Below are 16,575 nucleotides of genomic sequence, written 5' to 3'. Positions count from 1 at the left end.
TGATTCCAGGTTTAAAGATTTACAGATGAGGGGCTGGTGAAAGGTTAAGGTTGAGGGAGCTGAAGCTACTTGCGTCATGCAGACAGGCTGAAGGGGTGAACCATGAACCACTGGGTCTAGGTGGATAGAAGACTGAGGCCATGGTGTGTGTGTGTGTGTGTGTGTGGGTGTGTGAGAGACAGAGAGAGAGTAGTGTAATGGGTTTCTCTTTATATATGGCCTTCCTGGCCTTGGGTTTGTAGTTCTGCCAAGATGATTTGCTAGACCACAATCTTGCAAAGGGATTGGACAGTTTACTATTCAAATAAGATACGTAAAACCCTTGTGTGGATTGGTCAATTACTATTCATATTAGGTTACAGTGGCCTACTGAAGTTATTGGTCAGTTCATGGTCTTGGTGGGAGAGGTAGGCTTATAAAAGGGCAAATCCCACAGAGGTTGAGGGGGACCTTACTACCATCAAGAAGAGTCTGGAGTGAAGTGCATCTTTTGGACCTGCGGTCCCTGTGCTGAGAACCTCCTAGACCCAGGAGACAGAGAGCTGTAACATTCCTCCTGAAGTCAAAGGACTTCCAGTACTTCTAGATTACAGACAGTGAAAGAAATATCAGTTCCATCCTCTTCGAAGCTTCAGGCTCATCTTTCCAACTATTTGTAATACAAAGAATAGCCACCTATATGTCTCATGGGCATCTCTAACTCATCCTAAAACTGAACTTCCTAGAAACCTGCCTCTCTTGTGGTCTTTATTAATTGGTGTCACCCCACCATTCATGCAATTTCCCAGGGAAAAAACCTCATGGTCACTCTTCTCTCATCTCCATAATCCAACCTATCGCAAAATTTCATCACCTAACAAGTGCTCCTTGAATCCATCTTCTTTTTATTCCCAATGCAATTGCCTTTTTCTTCTCGTTTCAAGGGGCTGGAGATAGAGAAATAAATGACATACACACACTGTACTCTAAGATCTCATGGTCTACTGAGAAAACCAAATGAATACAATTCTGTAAGCCAGACAGTAATTTGTTCAACTCTTTGACTACCATTCCAATACTTATTGAGTGCCTACTAAATGCCAGTCATTTTTCTAGGTGTTGGAGATAGAGTGGTGAACGAGACAAAGTCTATACCCTTATGCTTATTAAATTTTAGCGGGGAGGACAGATAATGAATGAGCATGCCAAAACAATATTAGGTAGTATTGAGTAGAGAAAGATGAGGGAGTGTTGCTACTTTAAAAAGCAGGCTCAGAGAAGTCCTCCTAGTGTGTACGGGGGGTGACATTTAAGCAGAGACCTGAATGAAGTGAGAGAGGGAGCTATGCAAAGACCTAAGAGAGGAGAATTTCTGTCAGACTATGAAGGCTTTAGGCAAGAATAGCAAGGTCAGTGTGCTTGGAGCTGAGTGACTGGGAGGGGTAGGAGATAAAACCAAAGAGATTAGCAAAGGCCAGATAATCCTGGGTCTTCTAGGCATAGTAAGGAATTTAGGTTTTATCCTGAGTGTGCTGGGAAGTCAGTGGAAAGTTGAAGATACAGAAGAAAGGGAGAAAATGTTGAGAAAATCACTTCCAAAGGATGGGACAGGATCTGGAGTCAAATGTAGGAGGGTCTACCCATCCCTGGAGTTCAGTTTACAAAACTGCCCTTCTGCTCTGTATTCCTCTCCAGCTGCCACCAGCATAATTCTCTCTTCCTTTTAAAATCACATTTCTCAAAAGAATTGTCTACATATACTGTATCTCTCTCTCTTTTTTTAACTCCTTCTAATCAAGTTTTTGCCCATCCCACTACATGGAAACTGCTTTTTTCCAGTGTCACCAAGGACTTCTGGGTTACTAATCCAATAGTAACATTTTAGTCCTCATTTTAACTAGACACACAACAGATCTACTCTCTTTCTTGGCTTCCATGACACTACCCTGTGCTGTCTTTCCTCGTGCCACGCTAATTGCTCCTTCTGTTTCCTTTGCCAGCTTATTTTTTCTCTGCCTGGCTTTGAAATATTGACCTTCCTCAAATCTTGGACACAGGCCCTCTTCTGGTATTACTTTTAAGCCAGGGCTTGGCAAACTACCGCCCACTGACTAGGCCCATAAGCTTTCTACATTTTGTACATGTACATTTTTACATGGTTTTACATTTTTAAATGGTTAAAAAATCAAAAGCATATTTCACAACGTGAAAATTATATGAAATTCAAATCCCATATCCATAAATAAAGCTTTATTGGAACAGCCAGATCCATTTGTTTACTATTGTCTGTTGGAGCCCTGGTGGCATAGTGGTTAAGAGTTCATCTGCTAACCAAAAGGTTGGCAGTTCGAATCCACTAGCCACTCCTTGGAAACCCTAGGGGGCAATTCTATTCTGTCCTATAATCGACTCGACGGCAACAGGTTTAGTTTTTTTGGTTTTGGTGATTGCTTTCACACTACAATGCCAGAATTGAGTAGTTGCAACAGAGATCTGTAGCCCACAAAGCCTAAAGTATTTACCTACTGGCCCTTTACAGGAAAAGTTTGTCAACCCTTGCTTTATGCTGTCTCCCTAGGTACCATTCATTCTCGTGGCTTTTATATACGTACATATATGAATATATATGTGTGTGTGTATATACGTATATGCATATGTATTTATACACACACATATATATATTCACAAAGGAACATCTTGAGTTGAGATCTCTTCTATAAGACAAGATGTGAATATCCAGCCTATCCACTTTGATGACTTATCAAGATCTCAAAATGATCATACCCAACAACTCCTGCCTTAGTCTACCCCATCTCAGTGTTGTTATTGTTGTGTGCCATCGAGTTGATTCTGACTCATGACTCATAGCAACCCTACAGGACAGAGTAGAACTGCCCCATAGGGTTTTCTAGGCTGATCACCAGGTCTTTTCTCGGGCAGAGGCACTGATGGGTTTGAACCTCCAACCTTTTGGTTAGCATCGGAGCCCTTAACCATTGTGCTGCCAGGGCTCCTTTCCATCTCAGTAAATGGCATCAATATCCATCCACTTATCAAGTGAGAAATCTAGTAATCCTTGACATCTCCCTTTCCTGCAACCTTCTTGTCCAATCTATTACAAAACCCTTTAAAACAAAACCTAATTCCCAAATGGTGCAGCCACTGTGGAAAACAGTTGGGCGGTTCCTCAAAAGGTTGAACATAGAATTACCATATGATCCAGCAATCCCAGCCCTAGGCAAATACCCAGAAGCCAAGGCAGGAACCCAAATAGAAATTTGTACACCAATGTTCACTGCAGCACTTTTCATAATAGCCAAAAGGTGGAAACAACCTAAATGTCCATCAACAGATGAATGGATAAACAAAATGTGGCCTATACATACAATGGAATATTATGCAGCCATGAACAGAAATGCAGTTCTGATATATGCCACAACATGGATGAACCTTGAAAACATTATGCTAAATGAAATATGTCGGCCGCAAAAGGATCTCACTTATATGAAATAAGCAAATACTGTATATAGAAACCAAAGATTATTAACAGTTACCAGGGGTAGGAGGTAGAGGGAAAGAGTTTTCTTTTCTGGGGGGGAGGGAGGGGGGCACTGAGTTTATGTTAATGGTGGTCTAATATTTTGGAAAAGGATAGTGATAATGGTGGCACAATATGAAAAATGTAATCAGTGTAACTGAATTGTAAATGTGGAAGCTGTGTTGGTGAATGTTTTGGTGTACATATTTTAACCACGATATTAAAAAAAAAAAAATTCCATTACTCGTTGCCACCTATATCGCCTTCGACCCCTTCCCAACGCACACATCTCTCTTGGAATACTGTTACACACTCTGAAACTTGTCTTTTAAAAACGTAAATAAAACCATGCTACTCCCCTCTGTTGTGCCCTGAATCCCTCAACTTCTACCGAAACCTTGCACACCTATCAACCCCGCAGGATTCGCCCACCCAGCCTTTCCCTAAAGGACTTCAGAGATCAGAGAGCTAAACGGGCTGGGGGCTCATGAAGCAGAAGCACCCTCCCAGCCTCTGGGGCATTCGGCGCTGCCGCTGAAACATCAGTGACGTCGTAGTTGGAGCCGTTCTAACAGCGCCCGGAATATACGTAAACGGGGCGGGCCTTTGTTTTACAAACCGGACCGTGAAGCTTTGCGTTTTCTCTTTCCAGCCAGCGCTGAGGGATGGGTGAGTCTCGCTCTGTGTTGCAGCCATGCTAGGGGGTTGAGTTCAATCCAGCGCCATCCTGACTGGCAGCCAAGTTAGGAGTGCGGGCGCCCCGGTCCCCGGCAACGAATAGCGATGCGGAGGGGTGGTCCGCGGGTTTTCACAGGCGCGGTCCGCTCCGGGGACCGCAAGGGCGCTGGGTTGCCTGCTGCACCAACATGGCTGCCGCGGGAAGGGAGGTCTGGGCTGGGCCGCACGGCATGATGACATCTCGGTAATGCTGCAAATCCCCGAGTGCGCAGTGGGGAAGCCAACCTTGGAGAGCTGAGCCTGCGGTCCGCCCGGCGTGTGGGCTCTTGGAGCTGGCGACGCACCGGCCCCGAGTCCCAATGCCTCAAGCTTCTGCTCTTGCCTTCACAAACAGGCATCTCCCGGGACAACTGGCACAAGCGCCGCAAGACCGGGGGCAAGAGAAAGCCCTACCACAAGAAGCGGAAGTATGAGCTGGGACGCCCGGCTGCCAACACTAAGGTGCGTGCGTGGTCGGTTCTTTTCAGCGTGTGCGTGTTGCGGATTCTTTGTAGTTTCTGTAATTTCTCTTAATGGTTGGCACTGGGCAGGTTCCACATCTTTACGTGTTGAGTAAATAGTAAAAAGCTTGCATGGCCTCTGTTCTCTCCCACCCCTAGCTTAGTTTCTAATAATGGGATTAGGTGCTATGTACCACTAGTTGAAGGGTCCCGGGAAGGAGTGGCCTCCTCTCGTGTTAGTCAGTTGTTGCATGGAAACATAATGTTTACTGTTTAGAGTCAGATTTTCTCTCTTGGAGGTAACTAGAGTGATGAAAAAGTATCCTTAGGTGTGGTTGTGACTGTCTTGGTCACTTGTGTGCCACTTGCCAATGTTAGGGCTTGTCATAGTTACACTGACTATGTTGCCTCCATCCAGCCCAGGTTCCCTCTCTCTCTTCTGTTCCTCTCCTTGATAACCTAGTTCCTGTCTCTTGTGTTTCCCAGATCGGTCCCCGCCGCATACACACTGTTCGTGTGAGAGGAGGCAACAAGAAGTACCGGGCCCTGAGGCTGGATGTGGGGAACTTCTCTTGGGGCTCTGAGTGTGAGTAAGGCTCTTCAGAAGTGGGTGGGAATTGGCACCTAAACCTTTCTAAGCCTCAGTGAGTGTTAGTAGGAATTCCTGGCCCAGACCAAAGTACCTGAGGACACTGCTTGCTGAAAGACCTTGAGATGGCTGGAGAGGTCTCCCCACCCTGACCAGTCTCTAAGCTCTTAACTCCTGCAGCCTCAGTGATTGTGGCTAAATTTAGAGACTGTGTGGTTGCCAGCCACCCCTGGTGAGAGATGGGTGTGTGAAAGACAAGCTGATGCCCATGGCTGGGGAGAGGCTGAGAGTTCTCTTGCTGCTTTTCCTCGGGAGAGCCACCTCCTTAGGCCCTATTAGGGCAGAAGAGCCTGGAGTTGGGGGTGAGACCATTTGGCCTCTGGTTTACACAGTTTAATTCTGGATTTTTTCTGTGAGCAGGTTGTACTCGAAAAACGAGGATCATTGATGTTGTGTACAATGCATCCAATAATGAGCTGGTCCGCACCAAGACCCTGGTGAAGAACTGCATCGTACTCGTTGACAGCACACCATACCGGCAGTGGTACGAGTCCCACTATGCGCTGCCCCTGGGCCGCAAGAAGGGAGCCAAACTGGTGAGTGAGTGGGCAGCCAGCTCCCCTTTAGGGACAGTGGGGAGGGCAGCCAGGCTCCAGCCTTCTTGTGATGAAAACTCTGTCCAGTTCTGCTACTGAAGGGAGAGAGATGAAAGCCTTTAGTGCTGAGGAAGGCTGGGGTTGGGGTGCTCAAGAGTTTGAGAAGGCTGGCTGTGGTGACCTTTCTTTCTCGAGCTAGGGTTTGGGGCCCCAGCTAACCACCCATCTGTACCCCTCCTGTTCAGACTCCTGAGGAGGAAGAGATTTTAAACAAAAAGCGATCGAAGAAAATTCAGAAAAAATATGATGAAAGGAAAAAGAATGCAAAAATCAGCAGTCTTCTGGAGGAGCAGTTCCAGCAGGGCAAGCTTCTTGGTGAGATGGCTGTTGCATGTAGGGGGAGGGGTGTCACATAGTTGTAGTGTGATTGCCAGCCATGTGATCTAGGGTTCACTAGGAGAGTTGAATGGGTAAGGTGACCATACCATTTACTATACTGAAACTTCTGAAATTGAAAGGGATACTATTAATGATACCAGGATTCAAACACAAAGCAGGGTGTTCGGTCACCCCATTAGTGAGAAGCTAAAATGAAAAATGTTGGGCAGGAGTCCATAGGGTTGTGCTTGGTGCATGTTCTCTGCCTCTGGGTTTCATAATTTTGGGAAGTCCATGCCCAGGCTGAGGGAGCCGTCTCAATGATGAAAACTTTGTCCAGTTCTGCTACTGACTTGACTTGATGATAAAGCATTATCTGAGGAGACAGTGGGCTTTATGCTTGCCCTCAAGGTACCTGAGCCAACGTGGACTTTTAAGGGGATAGGTTTGGGTGAGGCCACTTTATCATTTTGCTAAGGACCATGTCCTCTCTTACAGCGTGTATCGCTTCAAGGCCAGGCCAGTGTGGCCGAGCAGATGGCTATGTGCTAGAGGGCAAGGAGCTGGAGTTCTATCTGAGGAAAATCAAGGCCCGGAAAGGCAAATAAATCCTCTGCTCTCCCATCTTAGCACATGTATTAAAGGTGTTTATTCTATATCTTGTGTTTATGTTGTCTGAGTATTTGACTTAATTTCTCAATTTGGTTCCCTGTGCTGAACAAAATAGATGTAGTGATGGCTGGAACTAGACCCCCACCCCTACTTCAGCACTGTAGAGTGCTTCATTGGCCCCAATGCCCTCTCTGTGAAGGCCAGGCTTATTTTGTGGGCTCTGCCTTTCTGAAGTTGGGAGAACATTTCTCACCCTGAAGGCTTGTTTCAGTGGGAATATAGGGATGCAGGCCCAGCAGAGGCTGTATGAGGGAGGTATCCCAGCATTGGGGCCCCTCCCAATATTGGACCGTAACTGGAGGCTCAGGTCATATTGCTTCCATGAAAATGGTTCTAAGGATTCAGTTAAACCTTGAAATTGTATTCTGATTTGTGTTTTGCATTGTCGTGAGCAGATTACAGGTAATATTTACATACCAGGATCCTGTCAGTTTTGAAAGTCTTTAAAGTTATTTGGAGATTTACATATCCTTTCATTTTTCGTTTGAACTCTAATCCTTTTTTCCCTCACCACCTAAAATTAAAAGTACTCAAGATTACCAGTGACTTCTGCATTGTAAAATCTTCAATAAATTCTTTGTCCATTTACCCTACCAGCATTTAAATGTTGCGTATGCATCTACTTTGATGTCATAAACCCACTGTCTAATAGTCGATTACATAGGACAGAGCAGAACCTGCCCTGTAGGGTTTCCAAGGAGAGGCTGGTGGATTTGAACTGCCAACCTTTTGGTTAGTAGCCAAGTCTCTTAACTACTTCGCCACCAGGGCTTCTGATGTCATAACAATTGATCTTTCTCTGGATTCCCTCTCACCCAACGTTCCTGTTTTCCCCCAATTGTAGCAAATAACTACTACAGTTGCTTAAATCAAAATCTTGGGTGAGCCGCCACTCCCTCATTCTTGCACTTCACACTAAATGTGTCGCCAGATCTTGTTGGCCCAGCCTTCAGAATACATTCTCACTCCCATCACTTGTCAACGCCACCTCTACCATCTGATCACTTCTTTGCCTAGATTGTTAACAATAGCATTAAAGATTAGGTTATGACACAACAGCTTCCCATCATAAAAATTCTTACAAAATTATATGAAGCGAAACATGATCTAGCCTTACTGAACACAGGCTGATTCGTAATTCCCTTTTTTGGGATCTCTTCCAAATAGCCATGTAACTCCAGGTCTTTAGTCTTTCCCTGATCACCACATTTTTAATTGTACTCTTCCCAACACCATCCTTCCCCTTTTTTTCCTCCTCCTTGAACCTGATGTAAATTTTGCTCATTTTATTTGCTTGTTGATCTTTCTCTCCTCCCTATTAGAATGACTCTGGGAGAGCAGGCATTTGTTCCTTGCCGTTGATTCTGACTCAGCAACGCTATAGGTTGTAGTAGAACTGCCCCCATAGGGTTTCCTAGGCTATAATGCTTACAGGAGCAGATCTCCAGGTCTTTTCTTCTACGGAGCCACTGGTGGGTTCAAACTGCCAACCTTTTGGTTAGCGGCCAAGTGTTTAACCATTGCACCACCAGGGCTCCTTTGACAGTGTACTAGGCACTCAAGTTTGTGCTAACTTTTTTTTTAAATTTTTTTATTGTACTTTAGATGAAGGTTTACAGAACAGTTTCTCATTAAACAGTCAGTACACATACTGTTTTATGATATTGGTTAACAACCCCACAACATGTCAACACTCCCTCCTTGACTTTGAAGGACCTTTTTTTTTGGTGAAAATATACACAGCCAAAGTTACACCATTTCAAAAGTTTCTACATGTACAATTCAGTGACATCAATTACATTCTTCCAGTTGTGCTGCTATTCTCACTATCCTTTTCCAAATTATTCCATCACCATTATCTTCAACTCTGCCCACTAGGCTTCCCATCAAACCTTTTGAGTTGCTGTTGTCAATTTGATCTCAAATCAATAATGCTTTTTTTTTTATACCTTAGATGAAGGTTTACAGAACAAACAGTTTCTCATTAAATAGTACACATATTGCCCTATGACGATGGTTAACCCCACGACATGTCAACACTGTCCCTTCTCAACCTTAGGTTCCCAATCACCAGCTTTTTTGTCCTCTCCTGCCTCATTAGTCCCGTTTTGTTTTATGGGGCTGTCCAATATCCGTCTGGACGGTGAACCTCGGGAGTGACTTCACCACTGAGTTAAAAGGGTGGCCGGGGCCATACTCGGGGCTTATCCAGTCTGTCAGGCCAGTAAATCTGGTATTTTTTTGTGAGTTAGAATTTTACAGCTCTGTCCAGGACCCTCTGTTGTGATCCTGGTCAGAGCAGTCGGTGGTAGCCGGGTACCATCTAGCTGTTGTGCTAACTTAATTTTTAAAAGCTTGAGATAAAATTTAAAGTTGATGGAAAATCTAAGTACATATGAGCCAAAGAAGTACAAAATCCATTTGGGTGACCAAAGTTGCAGACTTCTGTAGGAAAGTTGAACTAGGAGATCACCTTTTTCCAAGCACAAAATTTCCCAGCCCTGTAAAACCTTAACTTTGACTCTGAAGAGGCCTGGCCCCCACCTGCCCACCCAGTGTTGATCTTTGTCCACCTTAATATTAGCTAACATTTACTGAGAGCCATATGTTGGCTGCTAACTGAAAGGTCGGTGGTTCAAACCTGCCACTGGCTCCATGGGAGAAAAGACTTGGCAATCAGCTTCAGTAAAGGTTACAGCCTAGGAGACCCTATGGGGCAGTTCTCTTCTGTCCTATAGGTTTTTTGGGAGTCAAAATTAACACAGTGGCACACATGTCAGACAGACACAGCAAAGCAACACTCTGCATTTTGCCTTTACTGTCTAATTTGAGCTCTGTTGTTAGGTACTATTAAGTTGGTTCTGACTCATAGTGACCCTATGTACAACAGATTGAAACACTGCCCAATCCTTCACGATCCTCACAATAGTTATGCTTGAGCCCATAGTTGCAGCCACTGTGTCAGTCCATCTCATTAAGGGTCTTCCTCTTTTTTGCTGACCCTCTACCAAGCACGATGTTCTTCTCTAGGGACTGGTGCCTCCTGATAACGTCCAAACTTTGTGAGACATAGTTTTGCCGTCCTCGCTTCTAAGGAGCATTCTGGCTGTACTTCTTCCAAGACAGATTTGTTTGTCTCGCAGTCCATGGTATATTCAATATTCTTCGCCAACACCATAACTCTATAAAGCATCTTTATTCCTCTTTCCTTACCTCTACCTCTAATCCATCGAGACCAGTGGGTTCTTCTCTAAAGAGCCAGCCACTCCATCTCCACTGCCCCTACCTTTTGTTCAAGTTACCTCCTCTTCCCTAGACAAGCATTGGCCTGCTTGATCTTACTTCTTTGTCTCTGGCCCTCTACTTTCCATATGAGTCTTTAAACCAGATTCTGTCACTTCTCTGCTTAAAACCCATTAGTAGCTGTTATGCTTATAATAAAATAAGTACTACTTTACTATGATCTTGCAGGCCTTCACAGATGTTCATTCTCTCCCTAGAGCAAGGCTATCCTTGTAAACTCAGCAAAAAACCTCAAATACCTTTTGAATGAATGGTTGAATGGTTCTCTTTGTAGATGTGGAAACAGGCTTAGAAGATGATCAGTATCTCATGATCACCCAGCTAGAATGTGGCAAAGCCAGGATTAGAACCCAATTAATCGACACTGCTAGAGGCTGCACTCTTAAACCTCTACTCTAGTGCATACCCTCCTTTATCTTTCTTTGGGTTCTGGCGCTTGTCGTCCTTTGACCTTAAGGTTCAGTTCTGGCATTCAACAGTCCTTTCAGATGGAAGCTGAGCTTAGAAGGCAAGAATCTTGGTGGAACCGAGTAACCAATCTAGTGTTCTGTGGGGCTGTCTCCACAAGGGCCCTTCTCTTACTCTGAGAGCTGAGTGCTCCCAGCACTGCAGGCTCCCCATGGAGATGGACCTGCAGCCTCCACCCCTTAAGCTATCTTTTCTTTCCCTTTTGGTTGGTGGGAGCAGAGAAGGGCTTGGCATCCTGAAGTCCAAATGCTGAAGGTTGAGGGTGGGTGCCTTGGACTTTCAGCATCTTCACATCTCGGTTTGATCACCCTCCAGAGCAGATTCCCCAACCCTTGCTTCCTCTTCATCTTACTGTATGTGTGCCAGTTCACTTTTAAACATAATTGTACACATAGTGAATATATTCTCATTGTGAAAAAAAAATTGAACATTACAGATAAAGCAGAAGTCCCCCAACACACACACTTAGACCATCAGTTCCCTCATCAGAAGTAGCTACTGTTAGCAGGATAAGGTATATCCTTCCAAATATTTTTATGTACGATTCTCAAACTGTGGTCCTCAGACCAGCAGCATCAGCGTCACTGGGGAACTTGTTAGAAATGCAAATTCTTTAGCTCCACCTCAGATCTAGTAAATCAGAAACACTGGGAGTGGTGCCCAACACTCTTTTAACAAGACCTCCCTGTGATGCTGATGCTCGGTCAAGTTTGAAAACAACTGGCCTAAGACTTCACCAGCTCCCCACTGCCCAGGAAATTAAATTGCACCTGGACACTGGTCTTCTTATGCCTGGCCTCATTTATCCTTCTAGCTTCACCTCCCCTAAGCAGCCCATTCTACCTTCACTCCCACCAAGGTAGGTGGACATACTCCCAGCCCTGGCTCAGGCTCTTCCCGCCACCTTCGTCTTTCAAAGTCTGCTCAGAGCACACGGAAACGCTGTTCTAACAGCGCTGGAGGGCAGGCCCGGGCAGCCAGGAAGGTGGAGGGAAGCCGGCGAGGGCGGGCCTGGTGGGAGCAGGTAGGACAGTCTGGGCTCGGCTCCCTCTGCTCAGGGATCCAGGGTCTTGTCCGCTGACTCCGCTGTCTCCTCCTCAATGCGGTCGGCAGCCTCGGGGTCACCACCCTCTTCAGCCCGGAAGCGCAGCAGATGAGGGGTGCGGGGGGGTCCTCGTGTGCGGCCGAAGTTCCGGAGGCTGATGGCGGGGGAGGGCGCTCCTGCGCCCAAAAAGCGGCCGAGCAGCGGGGTTTGCCCGCCAGGCCGCTGGGCCAACCCGGGGGACGCCTCCACCTGCAGGCTTTGCTCAGGGTCGTCGCTCATTCTGTGGACGGCAGGGTGGGCTCAGGGAGACTCCGCCCCGGGGCCAGGACCACGGGCTGGGGCGGTGAATTGTCCTTTTACAAGGTGGGGACCGGAGGGATTGAGCCACTGGCTCCCCAGAGAGTGGGCTGGGACCTGGGGCCCGCGGGCCGGGTGAAGTCTGGCCTCGGCCTCAGTCAGCATGGGCCACTCACCGCAAGTTGAAAGTGGAGCCCAAGAAGGAAGGCCGAAGCGTCTCGGCTGCGGTGGCCACAGTGTAGGGTGGCTGCGCCAAGTCCTCGTCCCAGTATGGGTCCTTCTCAGCGGGAGGCAGGTTCTGGTACATGTCGTCCACAGATAGCAGGGACACCTGGTCCAGCAGAGGGGCAGGCAGCAGGTCACCAGGACCCCCACCCTCCTCTTCACACCCAAGCTGAGAACTGGTGGGGAAGGGGAGTGCAAAGAGCTGTACCCTGACCCCTGCACACCTGCAGGTTGCGGTCTATAAGCTGGTTGGTCTCAAAGTCATCATCATCTTCACCAAACGGGTTGATGATCTGTTCAGCTACCTGCAGGTTGCAGAGACAGTGTTTTCTGGGCTCAGAGCCCTACTCTGTGTTCCCAAGGTTGCAGGTTGGCATGACCACCTAAACGAAGTGCCCACCTTGAGCCAGCCAGCATAGAAGAAGAACTGCAGCAGGGTGGTGAGAGGCACGTACATGTCCAAGTCTCCTAGGACTGGTGCTGGCTCCTGACCTGCCTCCAGAGGCTCCTGAGGCTCCGCAGCTCCTGCCTCTGGCTCCACAAACTGTCGGCCAACCAGGGAGAGGGCAAAGAAGGAGTATACTGCTATGGTCACCACCTGGAGAGGGGAGAGCCAGGCTCAGGGCATAGGGTAGTGGAACAGGGAGAAATCTTTCCCTGCCTCTATGTACCTGTGAGGGAGTCTGACAAGTAATTAAAATACGTTGCAGGATATGGCAACACCATAAGAGGTAGGGTCATCTTGCTGCGGGGCGGGGGGAGAGAGGTTTTGAGGATAAGCCCTTGGCCGTTCAGTTTCTCACCAGACTGAACTACCCCAGGGCAGGAATCATGTCTAATTTGTACGGTATCTCACATACAGCATAGTGTATACAGTAGGCACTGGGGGCTGAAGAGGTGAGAGGCAGTTACTTGGGTGTAGACGAGGGGAATGCTGATCCAGTCATAGTGGAACAGCATGCTGCACTTGGCACGGTACTTGTTCAGCTCCTGGTGGAACAGCAGGAAGAGGAAGTCAGCCGAGGTGAGCAAGGAACAATGAGGAGGGCGGAGAGGAGCTCAGCACAAGCTAGGCCTGGGCCAGGTCTGGAGGCTCATTCTGTTCTTAGAGGTGTTATCAGGCTGAGGTGCTTGTGATGGGGAGCAATTTAGCAAAGATTTTAGAGCTAGAATGTCTAGATATGAATCTCCCAGCTCCACTAACTGGCTGTGTGACTTGGGCAAGTTTCTTTTCCACCCTGTGCCTCAGTTTCCTCATCTGTGAAAGAGAGATGATCATGATAATACCTATCTCAAGAGCTATTGTGAAGGTTAAATGAGTTAATATGGGCACAGTGCCTCCAGAGTGCTTGGTACATAGCTGGCATAAGTCTAAGTGTTACCAACTAAAATTCTTACTCTAGTTCACAGAGCTAGAGGGAGAGGGCAGATGGGCCTGGTCCTAGGCGGACTCACTTTCAGAAGCAGGCAGAGAGCGATGTCGTCGTGGATTCGCCCATCCCTCCGGGCCTGGGCTGCCAAGTTGGTGAACCAGACGCAGGGGATCCAGTACTTGTTGAAGTCAGATTTCAGGCTCTCGAACTTTTTTCTCTCTTCCTGGGACATGAAACCTGCGGGGGTAGAGTGGGTAGGGCAAAGACTCATCTTCTGCCGCCAGAGAAGAAGCTGTTTTGCCGCATCACGGCGCTCATTCGCATTCACCAGCCGCCCCAGGGCTCGCCGCACTGGAGCGCCCCCTGGCGGTCAGCCCTCCCCTCCCTAGGAGGCCCGCGGGACACTTCCTGGGACAAGTCCTGGCCTCCGCCCGCCCCAGAGCTTCAGTGCGCGGAACCTGTATCCGGCCATGGGCCTGGCCCCCAGGGGCTCCCAGCCGCGCACCTGCGTCTACCACGTGGTCCATGGTAGGGAAGCGCTTGAGCACACGGGTGCTGACCGAGCGCAGCACCAGCACCGACGCCAGGTTGGCGTATCGGATGAGAGTGCGGCGCAGCAGGCGGCCGCGCTGGTCCACACCGTGCACGCTGGCCGAGATGACGCACATCAGCTGGTCCGGCAGCGGAATGCTTGTGTACTGGGCCCACCAACGGTTCACCACCAGGGTCACATAGAAACCTGGTTGGCCGCCATAGATATGGGGGACAGGAAAGGAAGATGGAGGGCCTGGGAGCCAGCATGCCTTCCCCGCAGCCTGAGAGCCTAGTCCAAGCCAGGTATCACAAAGGCAGGGGGAAGGACACATTCCAACTCCAGTGCCCTGCCTCATTGGCTGTCAGCCCACAGCCTCTTCCTCTGGGTCCTGCCTGCTGGGCCAGGCTGGGAAGAGGGAGGGGTGCCAACTTTCTCAGGCAGAAGGGAAAGTGGTGGCAGGGTAATGGTTAACTCTGAGACCTGTTTCCTACAAGAGTAGGGAGGTGTCACCTCTCAGCTCCCCTCCGGTACCCACGGTGGGGTTATGAGGCCAGCAGGTGCCTTGTGCCTTCTGTGGAGAGCAGTCCAGGATCTGGAAATCCTGGGCCTGGTACTCAGCTCCTGGGACTGCTGTGCCTGCTCCGATTGACCTGCAGGCTGTGCCGCTGGGGTAATTCTGACCCTCAGAGCTGCCAACCCAACCCAAAGGTCAGGGAAGATGGTAAGGAGCATATGGGGCAGAATGGAGAGGGAGGCCTTACCCAGTACAAAGGACAAGGGAATGAGGTCGGCAGAGCGGTTGCAGTAGCGGGCCACCTGGGCGTACACATACCTCTGCTCCTGGGTCAGCAGCAGTCTGGGGAGGGTCAGGTTTGGGCCTGGGTTAGAGGGAGATGGGCAGCCTTGCCCCCCACGGACCAGCCCTGAGACCCCATCCTCACCGGTAGGTGATGCTGAGCACAGCATACAGGGCGACAAAGAGTAGGAATTCCTTGTAGAGGAGCTTATAGATGCTTCCCCTCCAGCGGAGAAGTAGGGCAGAGAAGCCGCCAAAGCGGGCCTCTGCCACTTTGAGAGTGTATGAAACGGTCATCGTGCTGAGGGCCTGGGACAGGAGGTCACAAGAGCTGCCCCCATGGCTGTCCCCTTCTCCAGCAAGCCTTCTCTTTAGCTTGCCTTCCCATCCCCACACTTGGTTCCACAGGCAATCTCCCTTCAGCTTTGATCAATACACCCCAGCCTTCACCCTGGGTCAGTGAAGGATGGGGAGGAAACTGCAAAGCAGATGACACACAGCTCCATCCTCTCCCTGGCCCCCAACCCCACCCACCCAGTGGTACAGGGGTCAAGCCAAGATGAGACTGGGCAAGAAGGAGCTAAGATCTATGCCCCTTCTCATGCATGAGGCTTTCCAGGCTCCTCTTCCCTGCAGGGCTAAGAGTAACCAGACCCTGAACTGCTGAGGACAGAGACCCAGCTCCAGCCCAGACCTACCACTATCTCTTGGGGCCTTGCTCTCAAAGCTGATTAGCTGGTCTCCCAAAGGCCAGGACACTCTCCCTCCACCCCCCACTCCATACCTGCCTGCCCGATCAGGGCAGCAGCCTGTGCAGATGTAGAACTGGGCTAGCCTTCACCCCCACAAACTTAAGTACCTCCTGGGTCCATAAAGTTAGGCTGTACTGAGGCTATCATTGATGGATTGAGGCTATCATCCCAGCTTCCTTAGTCCTGGGAACTGGGTGTGTCTCCCTACTCCTGCAGGGCTGGGCTGGCCTTTGAGTGGCAGAACTGCCATCTGCACTGACCCCACAGCTCACACAGACAACACCATGTCCTCGAGGCCAGGATGACAGGAATTACTGTCCCATGCTCCAGGTGAGATGACAGATACATGATAAACTATTGTAATAATAAAAGCTGGTGGTCACTGAGCAGTGACTAAGTGATAGGCACTGTGCCAAGGGCACTACTATATCATTCTCTCATGGAATCCTTATCACAACCCCATGAGGTAGGAATTGTCCCCATTTCACAGATGAGGCTCCAAGTGGTAAAGTACTTGTCCACGATCACACGCTAGCATATGTCAGAGGCGGGATTCAAAGCCAGAGCTGATGGACTTCAGAGGCTGGAAGTGGCCAAATTGGGCCTAGACAAGGACTTGAGCTCCGAGAGCAGGGTCCTGTGCACTGGCCACACAGGCTTCTAGTCCAGGCTCTGGGGATCCTGGCCAGGCCCTTCCCCATCCCCATGCAGCAAGGCTGACAAAGCCACAGATCTGGGTATGCAGGCCTAGGGATGCTGGACCCCCTCAGCCCTGTGTCCAGCATGCTGACTCCTAGGATTGCCCAGGATCTTGGGTGGCCACTTCTACCTCTGGGCCTCAATTTCTTCAT

General features: G+C 48.8%; 2 protein-coding genes and 4 non-coding genes across 7 annotated transcripts; 5 read left to right on the top strand and 1 right to left on the bottom strand.

The window, feature by feature from the left end:
• The first annotated feature begins 4,128 nt into the window (after positions 1 to 4,128).
• RPS8 (ribosomal protein S8) lies at positions 4,129 to 6,916 on the top strand. Its single transcript, XM_004371812.2, has 6 exons — positions 4,129 to 4,186; positions 4,590 to 4,696; positions 5,182 to 5,281; positions 5,705 to 5,880; positions 6,126 to 6,255; positions 6,757 to 6,916. Exons 1-6 carry the CDS (start codon positions 4,183 to 4,185, stop codon positions 6,864 to 6,866), a joined length of 627 nt encoding a protein of 208 aa, XP_004371869.1. The 5' UTR covers positions 4,129 to 4,182; the 3' UTR covers positions 6,867 to 6,916.
• Positions 4,418 to 4,500, top strand: LOC111819680 (small nucleolar RNA SNORD55/SNORD39). The gene has a single exon (XR_002823262.1). It is a non-coding gene; the product is annotated as a small nucleolar RNA SNORD55/SNORD39 (small nucleolar RNA).
• On the top strand, positions 4,997 to 5,100 carry LOC111819687 (small nucleolar RNA SNORD46). The gene has a single exon (XR_002823269.1). It is a non-coding gene; the product is annotated as a small nucleolar RNA SNORD46 (small nucleolar RNA).
• LOC111819685 (small nucleolar RNA SNORD38) lies at positions 5,944 to 6,013 on the top strand. Its single transcript, XR_002823267.1, has one exon. It is a non-coding gene; the product is annotated as a small nucleolar RNA SNORD38 (small nucleolar RNA).
• LOC111819684 (small nucleolar RNA SNORD38) lies at positions 6,574 to 6,643 on the top strand. Its single transcript, XR_002823266.1, has one exon. It is a non-coding gene; the product is annotated as a small nucleolar RNA SNORD38 (small nucleolar RNA).
• Positions 6,917 to 11,656: 4,740 nt separating the features above from the next.
• BEST4 (bestrophin 4) lies at positions 11,657 to 15,312 on the bottom strand. Of its 2 annotated transcripts, none has more exons than XM_012554300.2 (9): positions 15,118 to 15,312; positions 14,938 to 15,032; positions 14,147 to 14,380; positions 13,724 to 13,878; positions 13,181 to 13,258; positions 12,665 to 12,866; positions 12,493 to 12,569; positions 12,220 to 12,374; positions 11,657 to 12,026 (listed from the first exon to the last, which is right to left on the bottom strand). In XM_012554300.2, the coding sequence occupies exons 1-9, from the start codon at positions 15,267 to 15,269 to the stop codon at positions 11,756 to 11,758; spliced, it is 1,419 nt and encodes a 472-aa protein (XP_012409754.1). In that variant the 5' UTR covers positions 15,270 to 15,312; the 3' UTR covers positions 11,657 to 11,755. The 2 variants fall into 2 exon arrangements, with proteins under 2 accessions (XP_012409754.1, XP_004371868.1); XM_004371811.2 differs by having other exon boundaries at positions 12,493 to 12,573; positions 12,669 to 12,866; positions 15,118 to 15,269.
• Between the last annotated feature and the right edge of the window lie 1,263 nt (positions 15,313 to 16,575).

Source organism: Trichechus manatus, unplaced genomic scaffold (genome assembly GCF_000243295.1).
Source record: "Trichechus manatus latirostris isolate Lorelei unplaced genomic scaffold, TriManLat1.0 scaffold00015, whole genome shotgun sequence".
NCBI lineage: Eukaryota > Metazoa > Chordata > Mammalia > Sirenia > Trichechidae > Trichechus > Trichechus manatus.
Note: the sequence above shows the minus strand (reverse complement) of the source record. Positions and strands in the feature narration are given on the sequence as shown.